Source organism: Rhinichthys klamathensis, unplaced genomic scaffold, assembly GCF_029890125.1.
Source record: "Rhinichthys klamathensis goyatoka isolate OS25496 unplaced genomic scaffold, OSU_Roscu_1.1 h1tg000557l_1, whole genome shotgun sequence".
Classification (NCBI taxonomy): Eukaryota; Metazoa; Chordata; class Actinopteri; order Cypriniformes; family Leuciscidae; genus Rhinichthys; species Rhinichthys klamathensis.
In genome coordinates, this window is record NW_026607025.1 from 1096336 (window position 1) to 1124276 (window position 27941).

A 27941-nucleotide genomic window follows, 5' to 3' on the forward strand; every position below is an offset into this window, starting at 1 on the left:
AGCCCCAGTATGAAAATAGACACTACAGTTGATGTCATGTAAAATTGTCTTAAAAGTAGTATGAAGTAATTTACTGTAGAATATGCAATAGGAAATATTAGTTACCCACATGTAAATACAAATAATGAAAAACAGTTACTTGTAAAAGAAAGGTGTTCAATATTCAAGATTTTGATGATTTATATGAGTGTGTGTGTGTAACGTAGGCTATGTGTCAGTGTTTTTAACTATATTCAAAGCATGTACGATCAGCTTTTGATGCCTATTGTATATGGACATTAATAGGCTATTGCTTCTCGGTGTTAAAACGTTCGAAATCGTATTGTAACCGATACAAACGTGTTTCTCATTCCTGTAGCAATTTGTTCCCCGTTCTTTTCTTTACAGATTGTGGGAATTCTCGGATTTCCTAAATAAAAGTCATGCATTCACTTGGTTTATAGAGACATCTTGCGATTATGTGCAGCAACGCAACACAAGCAGAACTTAATGGACTTTTTATCATTCAAAATTCCAAAAAGATTCTGCACAGAATATTAAACCTATAAACGTTTACTTATTCCTTTTAACCTAAATATTATTCTAAAATATGTAATATATAATAATCATAATCATTATCAAATAAATACATACTCGTAAAAGGATAACAAATAATTGAAGAAAATAAATATATCATAATATTCACCTTATGTCACACCTATCTGACATTAGATTGGTGATTGGCTGCCACGGAGGTCACTCGCCTCTCATTGGCCAGTGCTGCATTCAGTACAGTGAGTGGAAGCATCTACTATGCAGATTTGAGGCGAGAGGAATCTTTCAGCATTTATTTTTCTTTGTCTGACTGTTATGCGTTTATAGACCCTCGCGCAGACGTCGTGCTGTTTTCAGGTGATCGTAAGTATGGTTTCATTCCGTTTTACAGCTCTGCATGTTGTTCAGCGCCTTCATTCGCATGCAAAATCACATGAGCCCTCGCAGTTTCAATTTAGAGTGATGCGATTAGATTTTATAATCATTCGCCTGTCCGTGTATGTGCTGAAGGATTAGTGCTCAGTAACGGGAATGATTTCTCATTCATAATTTGACCATGTAAGTTGAATCCAGATAGCCTATGTAACTGTACATTAACGTTTAATATTGCATTTAAATGTCCTGGTAATATGACTGACAGGCTTCACCATAAAATTCATTATACCAGTGATTTGTAATATTTGACATTGTCATTTGTTTTGTGTGGTTATACCTAGAATATGACAAAATGGTGGACCCATATTCACCATCTTTACCTTTGTCTGCAGATGCTGCACCTGAATCATAAAGGTTTCCTGATATGTTCTGGTGTCAGTTCCACTAACACCGCATGGATGTGATGTGACAATGCGCTGTCTGGTGTCTCGAATTAATCACAAGACTCTGATAGTCATCTGTGCTGTATTTGCCCTCATCACTATACTGCTGTGGAACAAGTGCTCCAGCGACAAAGAACTGACCACACAGATCAGACCTCAGCTGGAGTTTGCGCCCACCCCAGAAAAGGAGGAGGAGGAAGAGGAGGACAACGGGCAGGCCCCCGAAGCCCCACCTGGATCCAGAGAAGTCACTTATGAGCAGATCGACTGCCTCATCAATGAAGATGTGATCATAAAAGGCCGTAGGGAAGGGGGCGAGGTGTATCTGCCCTTCAGCTGGGTGGAACGGTACTTTGACGTCTATGGACGTCTAGTGCAGTATGATGGGACAGAACGGTTTGAGTTCTCCCACAGTTACTCCCGGGTGTATGCCCAGAGGGAGCCATACCACCCAGATGGTGTCTTCATGTCTTTTGAAGGCTACAACGTGGAGGTGCGGGATCGGGTGAAATGCATCAGCGGTGTGGAAGGTAGTTTCCTTAAATCAGAGGTAGCCAACCCTGCTTGCGGAGAGCTATCGTCCTCAGCTCCAGTTCAGCTCCAACTAGGGGTGTCTAGACCCTTTTTTACTGGGACACAAGCCCCACCAAAATACTGCAGTGCCCCAGTATAATATAAAATGATTTTAAAATATAGGACAATGCCAGATTCGCTGATGAGTATCTTTTCTGAAATTGTTTGAGGTTCAATTTGATTTATTGGGACAGTTGCACTAAATCGTTTACACTGGTTTCTCACATCGAAGTATCAGGATAGTAACAGGATACTTTATAAAAGTAACAGGATACTTTATAAAACAGAAAACAAAAAGAATTGCGGATGAGGTGAATATTTACAATACCTACGATCCATTTTAGGAAACAAAACTGGGAAATGCTTTATAGTTTGTCAGCGATAAAGCAGATCTTTATTGCACATGCACCTTGTGAACGACTCTATTGGGGATAAAGACAATTTAATAACTATATCCATAACAGTATATAAAATTTTAAAAAATCACAATTTGGGAACACATTTGATAGAGTGCTTGTGCCCCAGTAAAGGCTAGAAACCCTTCTGGTTCCAATTCCAATCTAACACACCTGAAAGCTTATCAAGTCATTTAAGGTTACTTAAAAATTACTGACAGGTGTGTTGAAGCAGGGTTGGAGCTGAAGTCTGCTAGAAGTTAGCTTGGATTGGCTACCCCTTGCATAAATGGTTTCATACTGAGTTATCCTATTTCTGGAATCAACCGTTTGTGTTTTTATGTTCACAGGTGTACCAATGTCTACCCAGTGGGGTCCTCAGGGGTACTTCTACCCCATCCAAATATCCCAGTATGGGCTGAGCCACTACAGCAAGAACCTCACAGAGAAGCCACCTGACGTAAAGATCTATGGCATGTTAGAGGAAAAAGAGGGCTCAAGTCCATGGGTCGTCCCTAAGGGTTGCACGCTCTCCAAGCTCCAGGATCAAGGTCGCTCTGGGCTTGCACACCATTTTGTCACAGCGGGTATGAACTCCTTGTGAATTTTTGTACGTTTGAACAAGTTGTAGGTGTTGTATGGACTGTTTTGCTGTTAATTATCATAGATGGATGATTACTTTGTGGTATTTCCATAGAGAACTCCGATGGTGTGTCTTTGGTCTTGGACAACGCAAAAGATTTCGTCCTGACCTTTGATGTGAAGTTTATCTCCAACGGTAGTGTCTCTGTTGTTCTGGAGACCACAGAAAAGGGACCTCCTTACATTATCCATTACATAACTAGCCCACGCCTTCTTTCCTTTAAAGCCCGAGAGGTCACATACGGCATCGGCCCCAGAGCCACCTGGAGCTCCGTCAGTCGTGACTTAGTAACGGATTTGCGTAAAGGCGTTGGTTTGTCCAACACTAAAGTGGTGAAAGCGACCAAAATCATGCCTCGCCGTGTGGTCCAGCTGGTTCTTAGAGGGTCTGGATTCATCAGCAATATCACTGTGTCTTCCACCGCACACATGGCTGCCTTCTTTGCTGCCAGTGATTGGCTTCTTTATAACCAGGATGAGCACGGAGGGTGGCCGATCAAGGTGACCCGTAAGCTCGGAGAGGGCTTCAAGAGCTTAGAGCCCGGATGGTACTCCGCCATGGCCCAAGGCCAAGCCATGTCGACGTTAGTGAGGGCGTACCTGGCTACGCATAACCCTGCATACCTCGGCGCCGCAATCCGAGCGACATCCCCCTTCAAGAGGACTTCAGAACAACGTGGCGTCAAGGCTACATTCATGAACAAGTACGACTGGTATGAGGAATACCCCACAACACCCAGTTCGTTTGTTCTTAACGGCTTTATCTACTCTCTGATTGGGCTGTACGATGTGGCGGAGACGGCAGGCAACAAGCTTGGTCGAGAAGCGGGCATACTCTTCAGTCAAGGACTGGAGTCACTCAAGTCCATGTTGCCATTGTTTGACACAGGCTCTGGAACGGTTTATGACCTGAGACACTTTTCCCTTGGTGTTGCCCCTAATTTAGCACGCTGGGACTACCACACTACTCACATCAACCAGTTACAACTGCTCACATCAATCGACAGCGCCCCCATTTTCAGGGAATATGTGAAACGCTGGAAGACTTACCTGAAAGGAGGCCGGGCCAAGCACAACTAGACATGCTCAGAGGGCAGTTTTATATAAAGATTTGAACTATTGTTTGAGAATGTACTAGTAAACTGAGAACAAGCGTTTTTACTTTTCACAGAAAAGGGTGCATATTGTATCTGACTTGATTGCTTTAAAGTGTCATGCTGAAGAGCTTGAGTTGTTGTATGGACTTAGAATGTGCAGTCACCAAAATATTTATTTCCAAAATATCATAGTGTATTTGAATGTAAGAAGCAATGCACAGTTATTTACACACCTTTGAAGGAAGCACAGAAGATTTGCTCTAAAAATTACTTTATCTTAATGCATACAATTGGTAAATGTGAGTAGTCACACTAAGGATTGTGTATTAATGCATTTATGAATAGGTTATGCTGTAAAAAAAGTCATTATTTTTGCAAAATAGTAAAATGAGTGCTTTGCATTAGAAATGTTTTAGAATTATTTGATCTTTGTATTTTAAAGCACAATCCTACCATAGGTCATCAAGATTTGATACAGTCGCACAGTGCACACTTTGAATTGTTTTTTAGTATGTAATTATTTAAAGCTTAAATAAATGTGCTATTTTAAAACTAAATGTTTCTGTGAGAAATCATTGCTACCAAAAAAAGAGGCACATGTCATATAGTAACACCGCGGTATTCTTTGAAGTACCTTGGAGCCTGTAAAACCTCAATATGGTAATCATTACTAACTGTAACAAACTGCCATGGTATTATGATCTGACACATTCATTGTACATAGTAATAATGCCACGGTAGTATTTTGTTAGGACTTTCACTTTGTTCCTTTATGTAACGTCACTTAATTTTTTTAGAACCTCATAATACACTTCTTTTTAATATATGAATACATGTAAATAAATATATATTAAACAAATTAAAACCAATGACCATAATAAGTTATAATCATGGTTATAATAGCACAATCCGAATTCACCTGTCATGGAGGTGCAATCCTCTCTGCAATCGATTAACCGACCTAAAGTAGCTCAATGCAGTCTTCTCTCGATTAGTATGCCTGCCTACGCCGAACTACCCACAAACCAGTTAGCTAGCATCATTTCATCTATAGCTACCCCAATACATCCTCTCAATGTCACGATATTCCGGACGGTTTGATTGAGATACTCCTAAATGACATGAATGTAATCTGCTCACCGCTTCGGATCGGTCGGTTGTCATTCCAGGTCAGTTAATAACGATCCAGCTCGGCTAACAGGCTAACAGCGCCTTCGATGACATTTCACTGACAAACACAACAGAACAGGTATGTAAAATATCGATTCACGGTTTAATCTATATTTCAAAACATCTAGAGTGTGTTTGTGGTTATGTGTGTATATGTGGTACTTTTATAACTAAAATATGTTTAAATAAATTAATGTTTATAGCGAATAAACGGTGGCTAACACTGTAAGTTAGCTTCTGTTCAGTTTCCATATTTGGGCGGGCACGGCAGTGAGTTATTGTTAGTCACACGACAAGAAAACACATTTAATTCCTTTATTGATGCTGTTTATGGGCATATTTTGTTGTCTCTGGTTTGCTATTGATCAAATGTGAATGAAAATTTCACAGGCATGGTGTGGATTTAAATGGCTTGTTTGTTTACATGGTTCAGCACATCTGATAGGACTTTAATTGTCCCCACAACGTACATGTATCATATCAAAGGTAAAGTTTTGGTGTAATATCATGGCTAAAAACCCATAAGGTTTTCCTTTTGCCGATATGTCATGTAAAAGATGGTAGAGTGATGCTTGATGGGTTTGATTGTTGGGCCCTTTGGAGCCATAACAGATCTGCTAAACAGCTGTAGTCAGGAGGTATTGTTTTTGCATATACTTTGAAATAAAGGTTTTTTTTTTTTTTTGGTTTTTTTTTGCATGATCAGTCAGTTCTGTACAGATATCTGTCTGGAGATAAGCTGTCATTTATGTTCCATGTCTCTGTGTGTTGAAATCTGGTTAGAAATACAGGGAATGAACACTGAACTTGCTCTTGGTCACTGTTATTTCATCAGTGAATGGTCTGTCAAAGCCAGACCCATAGATTGCTGTGTGTTGATTTAAGCTTTGTGTCCGTCCACCAGTCTGCATGGCCGGCGTGCTGCTGAGTTAGTGTCCGGCCCGTGTGCGAGGAAGGCCGCCCGGGCCGTGGAGCACTAGAGAGGAAAAATGGCATTGCAGAACAGGAACTCTGTGCTGATCCTGTCGGGTCGAGAGCGAGGAGCTCGCATGCTGGGCACCCAGCGGCTCCTGCAGCAGCTGGTGGAAGACCGAACGCGCTGGATGAAATGGCAGAGCCAGGTAGGATATCAACCTTAATGTCTCTAATGGTTCCTTCCGACCTACACTCACCAGATGTTTCTATATAGACCAGTGCAAGATTTTAGAATCAGAATGATGACTCAATTTTTGCAGCAGAGAATATTGAAAAAAGACCCCCCTCCCCAATACAGGTTTTCCTCTGGTAATTCAACTGAAATGGTCAAATTTGCTTCTATCATACGAATGTTTTTGTATTCAATGAGAGTTATTAATTAAATGAAATTGCAAACCAAGCATTTTAGATCCTTAGGTTCCAGTGTTATATTGTGTATAGTTGCTGTTTAAAAAGGATTAATTTACAAAACATTTGGAAAATCATGGCTTCCATATCTGATAACAATTTTGTAATCATAGTAATATGCATGTTCCTGTTTTACTGTAGAAATAATGCCTATCTTGGTCATTTTATGTGTTTTTCTTGTATTACGAAAACAATAAAAATAGCATCCACTGACAGTTATATTAGTCACAGTACATTGAAAAAATTGTCAGAACAAGAGTTTGCTATGTCAAGTTTTTGATTTTGCCTGCATTTTTAGCAAATTGAGCATTTTAATTGTTAGATTGTATTAATATTGTTTATATTAATATTAAATTAATTACAAACTTAATATTACTTCATTGTTATTATTCTTGTATAATAATTTATTATAAATTATATTATTTTATAATTTTAATAGTCTTTGTTTGGCCCTGAAAGTTAACTGAGGGTAATGTGTGTAATATTATCTCAATTATTTCTACAGAAAGTAGAGTTGCCGGATAATCCACGATCAACCTTCCTGCTGGCCTTCAGTCCAGATAGGTAACAACATTTTCAACAAAAAAACACTAGATGTTAAATTACTTGTGATTTGCCTCATTTTCTGATGTTGGTGTTTACATATGTTTATAGGAATCTTGTGGCCTCAACCCACGTCAACCACAACATCTACATCACAGATGTGAAAACAGGAAAGTGCCTGCACTCTTTAGTGGGCCATCGACGCACACCTTGGTGTGTGACCTTTCACCCCACCATCCCTGGCCTGGTTGCCTCTGGGTGCCTTGATGGAGAAGTCCGCATTTGGGACCTGCATGTGAGCATCAGTCTTTGTTTAATGGTTTAGCTATTCCTAAAATGTGTGGACCTTCCTCTTAAGCAAACATTCTTATCTTGCGTGTTAATTTGTGTTTGATTTTCATACCGTTCAGTAGCAGCTCAAAGCAGTTATTCTGGTCTGATCCATTAGCAAGTCATCTACACGTATACCTGGCTTAGAAATTGCTGTTTAAATAACGTTGTGGATGTTTTTCCCCATTCCCAGGGTGGTAGTGAGAGCTGGTTCACAGAGAGTAATGTTGCCATCGCTTCTCTAGCGTTCCACCCCACAGCTCAGCTCCTCCTCATCGCCACTAACAACGAACTTCACTTTTGGGACTGGAGCCGACCAGAACCTTTTGCTGTGGTCAAGACCGCCAGCGAGACAGAACGTGTCCGGTGGGGAAGCAATCCTGTTTATGTCATAATGGTTAACATGAAAAAGAATCGACCATATTTCCTTTTTTAAAACATGTTCCTGTATTATTGTGCATGTGCATGATTCATCAAAGCATGTTACAGAAAATAATGTTTATTTTCATAATCATTAATTTGTAGTAACAAGTCCTGACCTGCATTTTTTTCTCCTTTACTATTCTGTTTCAGTTTAAAATTTCACATTGCACAAGTGAAATGGGTTGTTAATGCCAATTGATGTTGACTTTATGAATGAATGTTTTTTTCAAAATTGTTCATCCTCAATTTTCTTTTCTTTTTTTGGCCAGGTTGGTGAGATTTGATCCTCTAGGTCATAATCTCTTGACAGCAATTGTGAACCCATCCAACCAGCAGGTTAGAAACGACCCTTTTTCCTGTCGAAATAGCTGTAATGTCCTATGTGCATGTCCCTTTACAGAAAGTGATAAATGTAATTTCATAAGTGTTTTACTATATTTGTGTAGAATGAAGATGACTCCGAAGGTCCCATGGACAGTATGGAGATGGCTTTGTTCCGCCAACGGTCTCTTTTACGCTCCCCACCTGTACGCCGCACGCCCATCCTGCACAATTTCCTGCACATCTTGTCCTCTCGCTCTTCTGGGGCACAGGCCGGCGATCAGTCCCGTCCCGCCCCGGAGCCCCGTGAGCCTCCCAGCACACCTCGGTTCCAGTACCCGGTGCGGACGGAACCGAGTGACCCCTCGGCCTCACAGGGCTGCACTCAGCATTTGGGCTTGGGCTGCCTTTGCAATCGCTGCGCCGCCACGCGGAACTTATTCACACAGAATCCGACAGGCCTCCAGCCTTTGGATTCGCCTCAACCGCAGACTCAGTCGGGCCCCTCCGCCTTCTCGCCCGCCCCCAGCCAGACCCGCACCTCCACGGATCGACCTTCTGCTTTTAGCAGTGTGTTCAGCGGGACTGCGGGGAACTCTACACATCGGGGTCTCTTGCCTCTTAGGACTATTGATCCCTTGGGGTCACAGGTGCCCGGGCCTCTCGAGGCCCCCGGGCGTCTCCCTGGGGCTGATTGGTCTGGTAGTCTGCTGAGCACGGGACATGAACATGGGTTCGGTGCGATTGGGGTAGAAAGCAGCGGCGGAAGGGGTGTGGTGCCCCCTCCTAGGACGAGCTCCTCTTCAATGGATCTCCTCTCCCTGCGCAGGTTCCCCGATGGTTCCTCTTCATCACCCATATACACGTCTGCTACAGAAGGGCGGGGCCTAGTGCTGCCCGGCATGGATCCCAACCGGGGACGAGCCAACGATGGCACAAGTAGTGGCCATCACCCTTTCTACGACAACACCCAACGCAACAATCCCGCCTCCATACGCAACGTCCTGCAGTGCAACCTGAGCCGTTACTTCATGGAATATGAGCGCATGCAGGAGTTAGAGCGACCCAGTGGCAGCCGAGAGGTGGCAGGTGGACCAGGACCCATGCAGGAGCTGCTCAACAGTAGCATGGACACAGATCGACCCGGGCCTTCGCATAACGGCTCATCCCACACTGGAAATGGAGACACGGTTGCAGGGCCCTCGCAAAACCACCCCAATCGCTGCCGTTCGTGCCACAATCTCCTCACCTTCAACCACGACACCCAGAGATGGGAACGTTCTGGTCAGACCTCTTCTTCTTCTCAAGACGGACCATCCTGGCCGCTTTCAGTTCCTCCGTTTGAGGACCCGGGTCAGGGTGCACGAGTGGAATCCCGAGCCCCTGAGATGAGGCCTATGGAGTTGAGCGAGGCCTCCTCTGGGCTACAGGAGCAGCAGCCCATGGGTCTGGTGTACAATCAGGAGACAGGGCAGTGGGAAAGCGTGTACCGGCAACCAACGGCCAGCGCTTCTTCTGAGGCAGCGCAAGACGCCTTAAACCCAGAGGTGCCTGTTGATAATCCAGACGAGGACTCACTTAGGAGGTGAGGAAGAAAAAGATGTACACATTCAAATTTGGTTATTAAGGTGCGGTCCAGTTAGCGAAATTTTGCAATCTTTCTGATGGTCAACATGGGGAACTTGCATGACCAACTTGATCCAATTGGGAAATCAGCATTGGGAAATCTTCTGCCCTTACTTAAAATTCCAGGTTGTGTGTATTCCTATTGAAACGATTGGATTTCGCCTGTAAAACAACGGTAAATGTGACCTCACCTTAACAGTGTCTTTCCTGTTACTTATATATTTCTCTTCTCATCTTTTGCATTAGGAGGTTGTTGGAATCGTCGCTGTTTCCATTCTCTCGTTATGATATGTCTGGCTCCAGAGATCATCCTATTTACCCAGATCCTGCCAGGTACCCGTTTGGAAACAGTTACACTCCTGTACAGCCTGTATGTACAAACTCAAGGCTGATTATTGGGCTTCGATTTCATTCTTTGACCCCCTCTTTCCCTCTTCCACATCTCCTCAGGCTGTCTCCAGCTGCTTACTATGCTCAAAGGATGATCCAATATCTGTCTCGGAGAGAAAGCATACGCCAGCGTTCACTGCAGAATCGCCTACGGACACTCTCAAACTCTCAAGCTGAAAGCCAGTCCAACAACCCATCCTCCACGCCACCGGAAGCCAGTGATGGAGACTACGAGGACATCGAGTGAGTCTGATAATACTCATTGCATTTGCACTCACGATTAAACGCATATATATTACTTTACATTTACTGTTATGTGAATCCATTTTACTGTTGTATTAAAGAGGAAAGTGTTTAATATTTCTTTTCTCCTGTTGTCACAGGGAGCCTGGAGACAGAACAAGACATAGAATGCCCCGCAATGCTCGAATGTCGGCCCCCTCGCTCGGGCGCTTTGTTCCAAGGTCAGTGTCATATGTGACGTTTGACATACACTGCCGTTTAAATGTTTGGGGTCGGAAAGTTTTTTAAAAGTCTCTTATACTCACTAATGCTGCATTTATCTGATCAAAAAATACAGTAAAAACAGTAATACCAGTGAAATATCATTGCAATTTAAAATAACTTTTAAAGTGTAATTTGATGGCAAAGCAGAATTTTCAACATAATTACTCTAGTCTTCAGTGTCACATGATCCTTCAGAAATCCTTCTAATATGATGATTTGCTGCTCAAGAAGAAACCGTTCAACCGTGCTTAAATAGGAATCTTTTGTAACATTTTAAATGTCTTTTCATATCACTTTTGATCAATTGAGGGCATCCTTGCTGAGTAAAAATATACATTTCTTTGAAAAAATGTAATGTATTGTACCAAGTTGATACATTTGTTAATATATATATAAATAATGTAAACATTTCTTTATATGTATTTTTGTTTGAAGGAGGTTCCTGTTACCGGAGTACTTGCCTTATGCTGGACTCTTCCATGAAAGGGGTCAGTCAGGCCTGGCCACTCACTCCTCTATCAACAGAGTATTAGCAGGTACAGCAGGAAGTTTCATTTTCTTTCACATCTTTCTTATTCTCTTTCATTTATGAAGCATTCTGAAAAATGTTTAGCCCATAAGGTCAGACACTCTCTATACGAATAGTGATTTTGAACAAACTAAAGAGAATTAAATAGATCTACCCGTAATGCTCTGTTGCAGGAGCATCTATAGGTGACGGCCAGTCAGCTGTGGCCAGTAACATTGCCAACACCACTTATAGGCTGCAGTGGTGGGATTTCACCAAGTTTGACCTTCCGGAGATCAGCAATGGTGCGTTCTTCCAAGTTCTACTGGTTTTGAGCTAATACATCAGTTTTTGCTTGACATTATCTGAATAGGTAGCTTGAAAGTTTTACTTATAACTTCTTCAGAAACTACAATATGTTTGTTTATCTTATTTCATCATATTTGTCTCTTTTTTTCATCTTAGCCACTGTGAATGTGTTGGTTCCTCACTGTAAGATCTACAACGATGCCAGCTGTGATATTTCAGCCGACGGGCAGCTGCTGGCCGTGTTCATTCCCAGCAGCCAGCGGGGTTTTGCAGATGAGGGAATCCTGGCCGTCTACTCCCTTGCTCCACATAATCTTGGAGAAATGCTGTACACCAAGAGATTCGGTCGGTGTTAAGAAACGGTTCACCAAACAATTCAAATTAACCAATAACTTTTGGGTTTGGCAGTAACACTGTGACAATTCTGGCTTAGTTTTAAAATGGTGACTTTTTTTATAGCATAAATTCCTCTGAGTTTTGTTTTTAAACTTGCATTTCAGGTCCAAATGCAATCTCAGTGAGTCTTTCACCCATGGGCTGCTACGTGATGGTAGGACTGGCCTCCAGACGGATCCTGCTCCATCCCACCACTGACCACATGGTGGCGCAAGTGTTCCGTCTCCAGCAGCCACACGGAGGAGAGACCTCCATTAGAGTAAGAGCCTGAAAATGCCACTTATTTTTCAATAAATGCAAAACTGGAAAGGAAATGATAAAAGAAACTCTATTATTAGGTCTAAACTGGTATTTATGGTGAGTTTTTATTCATAGACCCAACAAAGTCATAAAGATTGATTCAGTACTGTGACTAACACTGTTTTTCTGCTTTCCGTGTTTTTTTTTTTTATGGTCCGTTTTCTCTTGGCATCCTGCAGATGATGTTTAATGTGGTGTACCCCATGGCTCCGGACCAAAGGAGACACGTCAGTATTAACTCAGCCCGGTGGCTTCCGGAGCCAGGCATGGGATTGGCCTACGGAACCAATAAGGGCGATCTGGTCATCTGCAGGCCAGTGTAAGTAAACACCCAGCTAAAACAACCATCACCCAGTAGACCATCTGCTCCACATGCATATCTTTAGTCCTTAGCAAATTTGAATGTCCTTATCAAATCGTAAAACACAGTAATATACACTTTATTCATTTACCGAACGTTTTGATCCATTATAGTATACCTATTACAGAGACAAAGTGTTATGCCTATGGCAACAATAACTCCAAAACCTATTGAGATGCCTTGCTGGTTACTGTCTACAAGTTTTACAAGAGTTAGCATGTTGTTAAGCTAATAGTGTGAAATTCTAATAAGTATAAAAATACATTGCACACATATTTGTATGTTGTGTAAATATATATCTAATGCATTATGGTATTGTCTCCTGCATGGAGGATATATTGCTCCTTTCGATTTTGGCCAAAAAACGACTATAAAACCTTAACATTAGGGCTGTCAAGCGATACATGATGTGCCGATGAATTAATCGAATTAATTTCACGTCAATTTTGGCTGAGAAACTACCCCCAAAAGATAAGGTTATTATTGTGTTTAATGAGAAAAGCATCAAGTAGACATGTCAAAAAGTTTGATTCAACAGAATTTTTTACGCTAACTTTTTGGCTACAATAGCCATAGCAGCTCATAGATGGCGTGAATGCATTTACACTTAAATTACAATTGCATCAATATTGACATGAGATTAATGGGTTTTAAATGGGTCTTGTTATTTTATTCAAATGGTAATGTGATTTATTTTAATTTTTTTATGAAATTATACTCTAAATAATAAACTAAAACTGCCTGTAGGTGGCAGTAAACATCTTAATGAGTGAGTCATTGAATCATTGAGTCATTCATTCATTCATTCATTCATATTCGATTAGCTCAAACGGCTGATTCATAAAGGAATTAAATGGCTCTCTCTCTTTATGAAATGAGCCATTGAATCATTGGTTTACCCGATTCATTGAAAATGCAGAGAAACACAACAGTTCTGCTGTAGCTTTATAGGTAATATTTTCATTGGCAAAATTGAGCAAAAACAATATTTTGTCTACAATATAACAAAAATAAATTTAGCTGTTGTAGAAAATTAATATCACATTTGCACTTATGTTATTCTGGACAGAAACTGCACTCGTGTGATATTGCAGTCACTGCTCATGTGATATTGCTTAACTATATCATATAAATATGAGAACTCATACAGGGGCATTTTCTAATGAAATGTAAGATGACCTTTGTACGTCTGGGGCTGGGTGTGTGTGCGTTAAATGCGTAAATTATTTTAACACACAATTTTCTCCATAACTGATTAATTAAATTAACATGTTAAGTCAACAGCCCTGCTTAAATACTTCCTCTGTAGGCAAATGCTAGGTTTTGCAAAAGAGCAAATGATAGTGATAGTTTGTGAATTGCTTCTACTTAACTTTTTGGCTTCCAGCCCACGTCTTTAACCAGTACGCCACACCATCCATCAAAGAAAAACAAAACAAGTGCCACTGTGAAGCACAGGAGCCATGGAAATGGCAGATAAAACCAAACCCAGTTTAACAGCGCAATAAAAGCTGCGTTTTTACAACCAGTAATTTCCATAAACGTGTTCCAGAGCCCATGTCAATATTGATTAAAAATGCCAAATACCCAGAGAGTTGATTCATTATAAATCATCTTCATCTTTAACAATTACATAGTCAAGGTCCTGATCCCAGATCAGTGTCAGTTTTCAGATGTGGACTATATGAGGACTTTTAATAAATCAGTGTTACCTGAAGCCGCCTTTCATTAGATTACCTTCTTCATTAGTGGCAGGAAACTCGGGTGTTCAAATGGAAAAAAGCTATTATTGTTTTTTAACAAGGTTACAGGCCACATTACCCCTGTGCCCCATGACTTTTGCAGCTCATCGCTTTCAAGGAATTCTCCCCCAAACTGATGGGTTTATAATCAGATCACAGCCCACGCGGACAGATGGAGTATGTCACAATAATTCCATTGGTGCTTTGCCATTCGGTTGTTAAATTTTATAATTTGGTCAAATCTTGTGTGTATTACTGGTTTTAAAAGCATAATGCGAGATCTGCAGGAATACTTGTTTCTGATTGGCCGTTCTACAATCAACAACCAATACCCTACATAGTATCATGTATCTTGTATCACTATGCAGTTTCCTGCTCTTCACATGATAAAATATGATATTTAATGTTCATTTATTTATTTAAATATTTGGTGATTAGCTGTGTAATAAGTGGTATAATGTACAATCAGCCAGTCGTGATCACAAAATGAATCCCTTAGGGGTAGTCTCGTGTAACCAGACCTTCAGATTGATAGCAGAACGTCTGGAATCCAAAGCTGCTTATATTGGCCAAGGACCACCCAGAGGGCATCTGACTAACATGTAAAGCAACCAATCACAGATTGTTTTGCTCATCGTCGTGTTTAGGGCCGTTAGTCTTATGTAGCCAGACCTTCAGAATGATGGCAGAAGGTCTGGACTCCATCGCGACTTTTGTCCAAGAGGACGTCTGACCGACATGTAAAGCAACCAATCACAGTTCGTTTTGTTACACGTCGTGTTTAGGGCTGTGGAAATATAAAGTGGATCTCCCTTACGTTGACAGAACGGCGTGCATCTAATAAATTATTCATTCAAGAACATTGTGCAAATTTATTGCAAAAACTGAATTCTTTTGAAAATCCTGTGTTTAGTTGATCATAAGCGCTCACTGTCACAGTTGTAAACACGACGGCTTTCTTCTCTTTTGAGGAGATTTTACGTCACGATAGCTTTGTTTCCAGTCTTGACCGTTAAAAACGCGAGACACGTCTGCCAGACATCCTGTAGAATTCAACCAATCAAGTGACGACTTAGAAATTTAGAAAGAAATTTGTGCCTTATGCATCAGACGTTCAGCCAAGAGTCCGTGGGTGTGACGTCTGAGGCTGAGAATACCTTCGAGGTGATAGATAACCTGAAGTGAAGCATGCATTACCGTTACTTAGATGTGTAAACAAGATAATGAAGTCAAAAATATCTGTTTTGTTGTCAGTGATTTCCGCAGTGATGGAGACAGTCCGTCGGATCTGAACTCGGATTCGTTGTTTACTGTCAACAGCAGCAGCCGAACCCGTGGAGTGGAGCGCCCAGGGTCAGAAACTAACTGAATCTGAATTCATAAATCATAGCTTGTTATATCATAGTCCAGTGTTATTCATAAATCCTGAAAATGCTCATTTGTGTATATTTCTTACAGGACGAGCAGGTCCGGCTGGCGTTTTGACCGTGACATGGGCCTCATGAACGCTATTGGCCTGCAGCCGCGCCAGGCCGCGCCTTCTGTGACCTCACAGGGGACACAGACACCAGTGGTGCGACTGCAGAATGCCGAGACCCAGACGGAGAGAGAACATCCTCCAGCCAGTACCTTCCAGAACGCATACACATCCAGACACAGTAAGACATTTGCATAAATGTAATTTGCACTAAATCCATGTTTTTTTTGATCCACTAATTCAGAAACGAATATACAGTAAAAAATTATGGGAAAATGATATTACCTTTTATTTATATACATGCATAAAAACTAAACCGCTATATATTCAGTGGGATCTAAAAAAAATTTAATTTATTACAGATTTTTAAAACAATCTCAGAGATACGATTTTCAGTATTTTTTAGTATTTGTTTGTCATAACTTTTCTTTGTTTTACTTTTTTTTTTTTTTTATCCTAAAACTTTTATTTGTAATACTTTTATTCACAGTATTAAATGTGATTAAAATCTTCTATATATTTTTATTTTAAGTACATGAATCAGTTTCATTAAAGTTTCTCACATAAAATATTTTAACTTCTTAACATTTTATTAAACTTAATAGTCACATAATCAATGTATTAATATTATTTCTTAATTTTATATTTCCAGCCAATCATTTTGAATATTCATTATATATATATCGCCCAGCCGTAATCCCACTAATGACAGACCTGTCAATGACAGAAGTGTCTTGCTCAAGGCCATAGCGATTGTAACGGATATCTATAACGCTCCCGTTACATTTTTTTTTTGTAACCAAGTTCAGTAATATTGATTATGTCCACTCAGAGCTGCCAAATGTGTTACTCTTGCAGCGGTTCAGGTGGCCAGCACCAGCAATGAGAGACACACACACCCAGAGATGACACACACACTGTTACACACACCGATTCAGGCATCGGTTTCAGAGGGGTCGCTGAACCGGACAAACTTGCCCCCCACATATCACGGTAACTGCTTTGTCTCACTCTTTCTCATCCTGTCTCTTCCTCTGTCGTCTGACACAGGTAATGGAGTGAAATTGATTGAACTGACCTCTCTGAGATCTGTGTTGTGTCCTACTGAGGGCTTTACACTGTTATTACTGTTTCAAGTGCTTTATTACCTGCAGTTAGCTGGTCTAATTTAATTTGCACCCTCGTTTTCTCGGTTTAATGGGCCCCAGTGTGCACACATGGAGAGATAATAGATAACTCGCTAAGACCTAATTGTTGCTGGGCTGTTTTTTTTTTTTTTTTTACTTTGGTCAACTAAGACCAAGATATGTGTGTGTGTGTTATTGAGATAAAACATAATTAACATAAATAAATGACTCATCTTAATTCTGTTTGCTCCAGCTTTCTCCGCCAATCTTACATCTGCCCTCTAATTTCCCATGTTCTGAAATGAATCCAGTCTGGTTTTGTCGTTATCTGATACTAGCGTCTCACTGTTCTGTCTGGTTTATCTTAGCGGACTCAGCAGCCGAGCCGGGTCCGGGAGAAGACGCGCTGTCTCGCATCCGCCGCCTAATGGCTGAAGGAGGAATGACGGCCGTGGTCCAGCGGGAACGCAGCACTACTATGGCCTCGATGGGTGGCTTCGGAAACAACATCGTGGTCAGCCATCGGATTCACCGTGGCTCGCAGACCTCGGTCAGGACGACTCAGGTGGGAAACCCAACCGCGGAAACGCCTGCTGGACTAGCTATCCCATCTCTTTTTCGCACTGAACCCTTGGTAGACTCTCTAGAACTTCCTGGGCCATCAGGGTCCAGCGGCGCCCCGCTTCCGCCACAGTTTACAACTCGCTCTGAGGTCGTGAGGGTGTCTCCTATGGTTGAGCCAGACTTGTTTGCCGATCATCAAGCCGATGTCGTGCAACACCACCCATCCCCGAGCGGTTTGAATATGTCTAACCGTAGCAACAACAATAACAATGACCATAACGGCTACAGTGAAAGCCGGAGCCGAGATTATCCTGACGACCTATATGGCAGATAGTCTTGCGGCTGGTTGTCATTGAGACGAACATCTCAAAACTGGTCTGCATTTCGTGGTGGAGCCTTTGTTACAATGACAGGACATAATGTTTGGGGCGGAGCCAGTGAACTTCCCGCCTCAGTTCTGACTCCTCTCACTCTGGCCTTATTTGGGAATGAATGAGTGCCAAGTTTTTCATGCCGTCTCCTTAACTGGGAGGCGTCAACCTCACCCTTTCTGTCAAAACAATAGATTCTCGCTTTGGGGAAGCATCATTATTGCACTTGCGTGTTGCACTTAAGTTTTAATTTTTCTTCCTTTCAAGGTTGAGTCTGACATTACATCATTCCATGCGAGAAAGGGCATCATACTTGAATCCTTCCTGTACTACAGTACGGAATTACACGGTTGTAGTTAACCACCCTTTCAAGCTCCGAGAAAAATCATCAGCCAATCAAAGTGCCAGTTGTGTCTGGGGGCGTGTCCTTACGATTCATTTGGATCCAATGGGATCTGTTGTCTTCAGGACATTTTGGTTTGAGGAACTGTAAAGCAGTAAAGACACTTCACAGCTTAACACTAACTCTCTCAACATCCTCTAACGGTTTTTGTGTTCAAATTCAGAGATTATGCTTGACGTGATTTGTTTTTTTTGTGTGTTCGATAATGTGATTTCCAGTCATCCGGTTGATCAGTGTCTAGAACAACATCTGCTTTGTTCTCAGACTGGAAAGACTTGTGTGCGTGAACATGTGTCCCACTAAACTTCCAGATGTCGCATTTTATGATGGTTTTAATTTGAATTTATTTATGTCGTTTGAAAAATACACTTTTGAAAGCATGTTGTCTGTGACTGTCCATTGGATGGAAAAATCAGTTCAAGAACCCTCATGCTGGTTCAGATCTCTCATATCTGCATGTGTGTCCAGTTCCAGAGCTTATAAACGAGGAGACGGGGCTTAGGCGAATTAGCATGTAGGCTGTCGAGCGCACATGCACAATAAGTGAAATTTTGGTACGCTGAGCAGTTTTGATTGGGCTTTTATACATTTGTGACCGCTAACTTATGTGTATGGGTCAGTTCGCAGTTGCGATTCGTGCGATTTAAATCCCTGATGCGGTTGTACGAATCCTACTGATGTGATATCTCAGAAATACCTTAAAACTCAGAACCGAAATGTAAGACGTTACAAGTCTTGCGCCAGATTTTTAACTATTTGTTTGCGCAATTCAGCTGCTGATTGTCAATTCTCCAGTAATTCACCTCGAATCAACCGATTGCCCGAGGGTTTCATTCCACTCTACCAAACGCAACAAGCCTCTTGTGATGCGTAAATGACAAATGGCAAGCGATTGCACTTAAGCACCATTTTCTCCTTCCGAACTGCACCGAGAATAATGTTACAGACGATAAACCAGACGTATCTCTATTTTAGATCTGGATTAAGTACAATAAACACTTGAATAACCCATAAAAGAGCATTTTTTTGGACATTGGACACTTAGGACAGTGGCGGCCCTATATGCCCGCGCACTGCTGAGAGTCACTGAGGACGGGCACTGTTTGTATGCGTGTACGTGTGGATGTGGATGTCTGTGAGTTTCCGCCACTGAACCTACAGAGTTTTATTATAAATAAATGTAGCATTGTAAATGTAGAGATGATAAATCAAGAAGAAAAAACTTAAATCCATATTTCGGGATGTTTTTTTTGTTTTGTTTTTTTAAATGACATACTTGCCTTGTAAGTTCTGTTGTGCTCGTTTAGATTCTTGTGTTCGATAGGTCAACTCTAGCGATGAGTTGTCAGTGCATTTGCATATGCACAGGCCTGTCGTTAACAAGCATTTATAAAATTATTATTTGTGTAAAAGATTTTGTTTTTTTAGCTGCTTGGCTTGAATTAGCTTTTTGTATAAAAAAAACAAACGGTCCCCATTAGAAAGGGTTTGTTTTTTTGAAAGTTTGTGGATGTAAGATTCAGTTGGATTGTGATCTCATAGCAAGCAATGGCAGCTGAGGAACCTCTCAGAAACCACATACCCTTTGGTGTTTTTAAATGAGTTCAGTGCCTTGGGGAGTCTTCTCCTTACTGAACCACAAAAGCTGACAATACCGGAATAGCTCCTTCATAAGCCTTTTGAATGTTCAGTGTTTTAGTATTTGGTAGGAAAAATTGGTAAAAGTCTGGTTGTGTTGGGTGTCATTTCGATTATTTATTTGACTCTTTGTGTGAATGACAAATGCAATCCTGATTTAAAAAAATGCATCTATGATGAGAAAGAAGGACCTTTTTACTTTAAACTCCATTTGAGAACATGCTAAATTATTGTACCATCATTTAAGGACACATCTCATTTTTGACCATATGCACACCTTATTTTTATGAAGTTGCTTTATGCAGGGTTTGTTTTAGACTTTTAGGACTATTCATGTGTTCGGACGAGAATAGGTGACGGCGACCGAAAGTGTGACATTTTAAAAACTGTAACTGTGTTCTTGTTGGATGTGTGGTTATGTATATGCTTTCACTGCTGGATCGGTACCTTAGCTTAAGTCATGATAGTGGAAAAGACCAGAATTCGACTTCCTCTTCTGCCCGGACAAGAGGGATGTGTTGTTATGACTTACCATAAATGTGTAGTTGGTTCTTTATTTAGTGAAAATGAGGATTAGGTGTTGTAAAAGAATTTCGTGGGACACCAAAGATCCTGTGGTAATGACGATTATGAGAGTTTTAATAAAATGGGATTATGGAAATTAATTCAGTTGTTTTTGACATTTTATTTATTATATATTATTATTTATTAATTACGATACAGTGAAACTCCTGAAACCTTTTGAGAACCTATCCAGGCCATATTTCTTTCTAAAATATCAATAAAAGTATGATTTGTGCCATCTTTTTTACTGGAATGTAATAAAATAAAATAAAACTCTACTACAGCAATGATAATCACCAAAAATAATGGAAATTACAATAAAAATTTCTTAGTAAAAGACCAATTACAGTAATGACAATTATGCACATTTTCCCAAAATTCTCTTTACTGTAATTGGACAAATTATTTCTTATTTTATATTTATTGTTGTTTTTAATTTTAGGTTTATTTGTTTATTCACGACAAGTAAGCACATTAGAACCATTCATTATAGTTATCGTCCTTGGTGTGAACGGGCCTCTGCCCAAATCCCAGCATCCTCGTTACAACTTTACATTTGGAAACATCTGTAATTTGTTGTAGTACGTGTGATATGAAAATGAGAAAAGGTAATCAAATATTCTAATAGAATTATAATAAAAAAAATATGTGAAACAGCTGTGGAGCTGCATTACTGGTCAGGTAATTAGATTCCATCTGTTACGTAACTGCTGCCTTCCTCTTCAGAGGACAGGAACTGCATTTAGCTTACATGCTCTAAAGAGGCAGCACAAAACTAGGAGGAATTCGGCTGTAATACTATCGTTCCACTTTGATCATCATCTTCCCGTAAATTCAGTGTAATATTGATACAGCTCAAAGAGGTTGGATAACTTCTTCCTGGTTATGTGTTCGGAAGGTGAGGATGGGTGTTACTGTTTGAGGAATTAAAAGTCCTCCCAGTTGTTCTCTCATTCAGACTGAGCTGGAGATCATGGAGGCTGGATCTGACGTTTTGTCAAGGAACTTGGAATGGTTCGTTTTCAACGGTAAGTTTGCTGATGGGACAATGTAAGAGTCATAAATTTGTAAATTTGAAATCTTAATTTCTATGTATTAGATTTTTTTGTATATTAACATTTGAAGAGTAGTGTATATACCAGTGTTGTTTTGCTCATGTCAAGTTAAATGCCTCTGTGCCACTTGGTTTATGATTATTGGTCGTTTTCTTGTCGCAGGCTCCTCCACGAGTTCCCCCAGCATGCTCAACGGCAGCACGCACAGTCCCTTGCCCGAAGAATCCTACTTGTTGACGGGAAGACCACGTCGTGCTTTTGGGACTGTAGGGGTGGTCATCATCATACTTATCACTAGCTGCATCAACCTTCTAACAGTCCTAGGCAACGTCCTGGTTCTGCTTTCAATCAAAGTCAACCGCAATCTCCGGACCATCAACAACTACTTCCTTTTTAGTCTTGCTTGTTCAGACCTTATCGTCGGTGCGTTCTCCATGAATCTCTACATTGTTTACGCCGTAAAGGGATACTGGCCTTTGGGACCGCAGATGTGCGACTTGTGGTTGGTTGTGGATTACGTGGTCAGTAACGCCTCGGTGATGAACCTCCTTCTGATCTGCTTTGACCGGTACTTCTGCGTTACCCGGCCTCTGAGTTACCCAACCAAACGTACCGCAAGGTGGGCAGGGGTGATGATCGCTGCAGCTTGGTTGCAGTCTCTGCTTCTCTGGGCTCCAGCTATCCTGCTTTGGCAGGCTGGAAGGGACCGAAGCGAGGTCCCGGAGGGACAATGTTACATCCTGCTACTCGCTAACCCTGCTGTAACCCTGGCAACCACCATCCCAGCATTCTATATTCCTGTTGTAATAATGATGGTGCTGTACACACGGATATCCCTAGCCAGTCAGAGACGGGTTTGTAAGTTGAAGTCTGAATCCGCAAACTTGCTTAAACCGTCCAAGACAAGTGAAGGAACATCTACCGCAAACCCTGACCTAGTGAATGACATTAAACCAGATGAAGCGTGTTCATTTAAACGAGATTCAGACCTCGTGAGAAGCAAACGACTCTGCAGCACGCCTTCCGTAGAGTTCAGCAAAACGGACTACTCCTTGGATTCAAGCCATGATGCCTCTGCGGAAGACCGAGGGCTGGATGGAGAAACCTTGAGACCGAAAAGCTTGACCGAGTGTACGGAAACTAGCAGGACAACGCAACCTCACTGTTCTCCAAACCATACTACCGTTCAGGTTCAACGGCAAACATCCAAGGCCATCTGCAAGAATGCCAGACGGAAGGCTCTAAGAGAGAGGAAGGTGACCAAGACCGTCCTTGCCGTTCTCCTAGCCTTCATCGTCACCTGGACGCCCTATAGCGTTATGGTTCTGATTGGTACCTTCTGCCGCTGGTGTGTCCCTGAAATTCTTTGGATGGTGGGCTACTTTCTGTGTTACGTCAACAGCACGGTTAATCCAGTATGCTACGCGCTCTGTAACGCCACCTTCAAAAGAACCTTTAAACGACTGTTGATGTGCAAGTTCAATAATCTGACGTTAAAATGAGCTGGACTTCATCAAATCTTCAGTGTCTCATCAATGATTCCTGACCAACCAATGAGGAACCTGATTTGCTAAAACGTTGTGACTGTGATGGAGTTTTACCAGAGCCAAAAGTGAAAATAAATGTGTTGGTTGAGGTTATGGATGTTTATCATGCTGATATCGCAAACATTACTTGTACAATTTTATGAAGTATCGTAAAGTCATTTTTAAGCTGTTTGCGAATGCATTATTTTTATGAGCACAATGTTGGTTTACTAGAGCCAAAAGTGTAAATAAATTGAAGTATTCATTGTTTTGCATGTTGCTGATATTGCATGCATTTGTATCGTAAAGTTGTTTTAAGTTGTTCGCAAGTGCATTCTTATGTAAATAGTTTTATGTAAATCAATGCAACAAATTAGAGAAGACCCTGATTCTTGTTTTGATGGTGGTTTACTAAAGCGAAAAGTGAAAATAAACATGTTGGTTCAGTTATTTTGTATTTTTCATGTCGCCTTAAATTGCATTTGTTTTGCATGGAGGCTTATTTCCTCCACAGAATAAAACAATTTAAAAGATAATTGCGATATTTTATCTCACAATTCGGACTTTTTTTTCTCAGTTGCGAGTTTTCATCTTCAGTAATAGTCAGAATCGCAATTTTGACTTAGTAACTCACAAATCTGACTACTTTTCTCTGAATTTTGAAATATAAACTCACATTTTATCTCACAATTCGGACTTTTTTTCTCACAGTTGCGAGTTTTCATCTTCAGTAATAGTCAGAATTGCGCGTTTATAGTCAGAATCGCAATTTTGACTTAGTAACTCACAAATCTGACTGCTTTTCTCTGAATTTTGAAATATAAACTCGCAATTCCAAGTTATAAAGTCCAGTTCTGAGGGGAAAAAAGACTGACTTTTTTTCTCTTAAGTGCGAGTTTATCTCACAATTCTGACTTTATAACTCGTAATTGTGAGTTTATATCACGCAGTTCTGTAAAAAAAACTATTTTTTATTCTGTGTTGGAATACAAGCTTCCATAGTTCTGTATGATATATCGCAAATACATTTTTGAGTTTGTAAGACTGTTACTGTTTGCACAATAAATGAGTAAAAACACTTTGGTTCTCAGTCATGATACAAAAACCAAACCCATTTGTGTAAATCATGTCATCCATCGTAACATCATTAAAATTGCATGTCAAATGTAGACATTATAAATTATTCCTAAGTTTGTCAGTCTTCAACAAATAAATGTGAAAAAGTTCTTTTTAAAAAGGCACCAGGAAATATTATTGAAAATACACTTTCATTTATTCACAACCTGTAGAAGTAATCAGTTAGTGTTGTAAATTTGATTGTACATCCATCAAATCTAAAACCATAAACATTTATAAACATAGATACTTTATATAGGCCGTTACTTCCAGGAACTGTTCGTTTAAGCGTTATAACGTACAGAAATCGCCTTCAATTCGATTTGTTGTAATTTACAAATACTTTCTTTTAGGGGTGTAATTAGGGTTTTTCTCTTTAGTAAAGACAATTTGTTAGACGACAGATTTGCTGCGGCCTATTTTTTACATGCAAAGTCAATTACAATTAAAAATTTGCTACAGTGATCAAATTACAACAGCATAGACACATACATTTACTAATTACAAAACGAAGAAAGTGGAAATAAAAACAATAGGTAGGGCTACAGTTTTTTTTCCTCTCAGCATTCGCCTTTTGGAGGATTTGGGAGTGTCACATAGGAATGTACCACTGAGTGGGCAATGGGGCAGTTGGGGTGGTCTTCAAGTTAGTTTTCCTTCCCTTTTCCTTTCTTCTTCTCGCCTCCCTTGGGTTTGGGGGTCTTTGGGGTGCAAGGTTTGGACACTATAATGGTGGTCTGGCATTCAGCGTTGAACAGTGCCTTCTTCAATTGCCCCGACCTGCTTCTGGTTCCTGTGGTAGTGTCGCATTCGGCCCAACGACCAAACTTGTACTTGCAGTCAGCTTAAAACAAAGAGCAAATTAGACTGATTGGGCCTGTCGAAATGTATTTCTGTTTGATTCATATCCAGACATGTAAAACTTCTTACCGCCAAAGTCCTTCTTCCAGTTGCATGGGACTTTGCACTTGGTTTTCTTTGTCTGTTCATTGCAGGTCGCCTCCCGAATGCCAGCGCCGCAGTCGCCGCTGTTGGGAACACATTTCCCATACTGCCATTCGCTGCACGCAGCATCTGCTTTGGCCTCTTTGCCCTTTTCTGTCACAAAATAGAAAATGGTTAATAGCATTATCACACGAAAAGAATGTGCATTGCATCATTTTGTAAAAGATAAGAACCTTTTTTCTTCATACTGGCTTCCACGGTGATCATCAACACCACCAGCAGCACAAGCGCTATAGAGAATAAACTCCGCATTCTGTGAAGAAATACAGCGGACATTACGCTCAGTTGAAACCTTGAAACTTTTTTTTATATATATATATATACATATATAAATTTAGTATTATTTATATACTTTTACTATTTTTTCCCTTCGCGTTTTTGAAAAGTTTCACGTACAATGTTGTCAAAACAGTCCACATACACACGGATCTGCGAAAATGTCTAAAAACACTGTAGTATGCAGCCAGGCCAGTAGTTGGCGATGTCACTTTCGCTAGGTTCGAAATCGCATACTGACTAGGTAGGCTACTACTTTTGAATTTGAATTTACTTCGCAACTGTTAAGAAAGTATGTTCTATATAGTATGAATGTGGGAAGTACGATTTGGACGTACTACATCCGCCGTTTTGTTTCTGTAACGTGACCTTCCAGCATCAGTTACGTCGCTTCACTCTCATTCGTAAATCCTCTCCCGTGGCATCATGGGATAGTAAAGTGTCCATCGAATGCGCACTTCAGAATCTCGCCGGAAGTAGTAGGTCATCCAGAAACTTTTCGCCTACTGTTTTTCGAATAATATGTATTCTGACATACTACTCTTTTGGCGTATGGTTTTTTGCATACTATATAGTTGGGAAGTATTTGATTTTGGATTTTGTAAAGAAACAATACTCGTCTATAGACTGAACACATAATAATTTGTGTTTTCACAAATTCGAGTTTTTGTAGTTTACACGGACAAAAACTTGCACTTTGAAACCTGTTTTCAAGCGAGTTTTTTTTGTTGTTGAAATTTTCCATCGAATATTTACATGGTATTTTAGCTTCATTTCAATTAACAAAAGTTATGTTTTAAACAGTTTAGTTTTATTTCACAACGACAACCCTAGAGAACGTGGCTATAGTCTTGAGACTTGAGTTTTCGTTTGTACTGTCTGACTCTGAATTAAAGACACTGTGTACACAATGTCCTACGCCATCCTAGCAGCTCGCTGTGTGCGACTCCATAAAAGAGCCTCGGCCTCTCTATATTTTCCCCTTTTCTTGAAGGAAAAAAAGCACGCAGCACTTCTCCTTTTCATTCTTTTCCTGCCTCCATTAAAACAGGCTCCTTTCAAGGCGCAGCCCAGCGGCATGGCTCCATTCTTCAGTCAGTCATAAATGTGAAGGGTTCCTCGGGGTCGGACTTTTGTGTGAGGAGAAAACCCCCTCCTCCTCCTCAGGGGAGAGAGAGAGGCCAAGCACTCAAAGACCTTCAGCTGGGCCTTAGAGGAGCCTGATTCACTGGCTCCGAACAAAGCAGGATCTCGCCCGTTTTGCTTCCCTCTCTGAAAGAGGCCGAACACAGATCCCATGCTGTGTCTTGAGGAGGGGGGTGGGCCTCCCCTCACTCCTTTGAATATAAGCCTATTTGCATTGGAGGACAAACCCCGCTCTGTTGATGAAAGAAGGGACGTGGGATGCTGCCTTTGATAAATGCAGAACCGGACATTTTGAGAACTTCCTCAAGGAGCACAAAGTTCAACCGCATCTGGAGCTTTTCGTCCCGCATCAGAATGAAATTGCGAGAGCTGGTGTGTCCATTTGGTTCTGGTTTGGAGAAGTGGGTCAGCAGTTTGCTGGCAGCTGGTCCCCTCTTTGGCTCTTCACAGTGCATCATTTTCCCTGACAGCATTAAAGAGCCTTTTTGCACACGAAAACAAAAACTCCACGACTCTATTACAGCATGAAAGCAACTATTTAAAGAGACATCCGCCATTAAATCAACTACAATACACTGCGATGGTGACGGTGTTCAGTTAAAACTAATATCGACGCTTTTATTCTAAACTCAGGAAATATTCTCATATAGAACACAAATCATCTATTTTATGATCTAAAAACGGTCTTCAAACGAAACGCTAATTGACGCGTTTGTTATTATGATACGGACCATACGCCCCCTTTTATCATGTCACATCAAAAACATTAATAAAAATATCAATGCGGAATATTATGGCAGTAAAACGTAGATACAGATCAAATGGAATAAATAACGATAATAGAAACCTATACACAAAAATCCGATCCGGGTCCAATCGCAGATAGATATTTGCATTATTTATCACACAGTAAGCTATTATTCAAACGCGCAGCGTCGTGAAACATCGCTGCTGGTTAATAATAGCCGTTGTTGGGTTATGATGAGGATGATGAGGATGTACTTGCCTTATTGCTGTGAATATGATGCTGTGCTGTGAGCGTGTGTCTTGCGTTCAGCTCTCTATGATCTCTGCTGCTCTTTGTGTTTCTCCGAACTAGTTTGAGCTGGTCACACTCGCATAGCTGTGCACTTACACTCACCCCCACTCTCTCTCTCTCTCTCTCTCTCTCTCTCTCTCTCTCTCTCTCTCTCTCTCTCTCTCTCTCTCTCTCTCTCTCTCTCTCTCTCTCTCTCTCTCTCTCTAAGTCTACGAAGGATCTATTAACATATGAGATGAAATTGTGTGGTAATGGAGCGTTCTCTG

The 27941-nt window shown here is 40.9% G+C and overlaps 4 protein-coding genes across 4 annotated transcripts; 3 read left to right on the forward strand and 1 right to left on the reverse strand.

The window, feature by feature from the left end:
• Window positions 1-678: 678 nt before the first annotated feature.
• Window positions 679-4616, forward strand: glcea (glucuronic acid epimerase a). Its single transcript, XM_056239271.1, has 4 exons — window positions 679-897; window positions 1302-1882; window positions 2671-2907; window positions 3018-4616. Exons 2-4 carry the CDS (start codon window positions 1381-1383, stop codon window positions 4040-4042), a joined length of 1764 nt encoding a protein of 587 aa, XP_056095246.1. The 5' UTR covers window positions 679-897; window positions 1302-1380; the 3' UTR covers window positions 4043-4616.
• A 422-nt stretch (window positions 4617-5038) lies between these two features.
• Window positions 5039-18634, forward strand: ambra1b (autophagy/beclin-1 regulator 1b). Its single transcript, XM_056239177.1, has 19 exons — window positions 5039-5308; window positions 6134-6350; window positions 7118-7176; window positions 7267-7450; window positions 7679-7851; window positions 8178-8244; window positions 8355-9814; window positions 10102-10188; window positions 10306-10488; window positions 10629-10709; window positions 11188-11288; window positions 11455-11565; window positions 11726-11914; window positions 12070-12224; window positions 12445-12584; window positions 15623-15721; window positions 15827-16026; window positions 16704-16838; window positions 17341-18634. The coding sequence occupies exons 2-19, from the start codon at window positions 6219-6221 to the stop codon at window positions 17868-17870; spliced, it is 4086 nt and encodes a 1361-aa protein (XP_056095152.1). The 5' UTR covers window positions 5039-5308; window positions 6134-6218; the 3' UTR covers window positions 17871-18634.
• Window positions 18635-21064: 2430 nt separating this feature from the next.
• chrm4b (cholinergic receptor, muscarinic 4b) lies at window positions 21065-23401 on the forward strand. The gene is made up of 2 exons (XM_056239289.1): window positions 21065-21540; window positions 21730-23401. The coding sequence occupies exons 1-2, from the start codon at window positions 21486-21488 to the stop codon at window positions 23067-23069; spliced, it is 1395 nt and encodes a 464-aa protein (XP_056095264.1). The 5' UTR covers window positions 21065-21485; the 3' UTR covers window positions 23070-23401.
• Window positions 23402-24342: 941 nt separating this feature from the next.
• On the reverse strand, window positions 24343-27764 carry mdkb (midkine b). Its single transcript, XM_056239268.1, has 4 exons — window positions 27643-27764; window positions 25388-25467; window positions 25140-25307; window positions 24343-25053 (listed from the first exon to the last, which is right to left on the reverse strand). The coding sequence occupies exons 2-4, from the start codon at window positions 25464-25466 to the stop codon at window positions 24857-24859; spliced, it is 444 nt and encodes a 147-aa protein (XP_056095243.1). The 5' UTR covers window position 25467; window positions 27643-27764; the 3' UTR covers window positions 24343-24856.
• Between the last annotated feature and the right edge of the window lie 177 nt (window positions 27765-27941).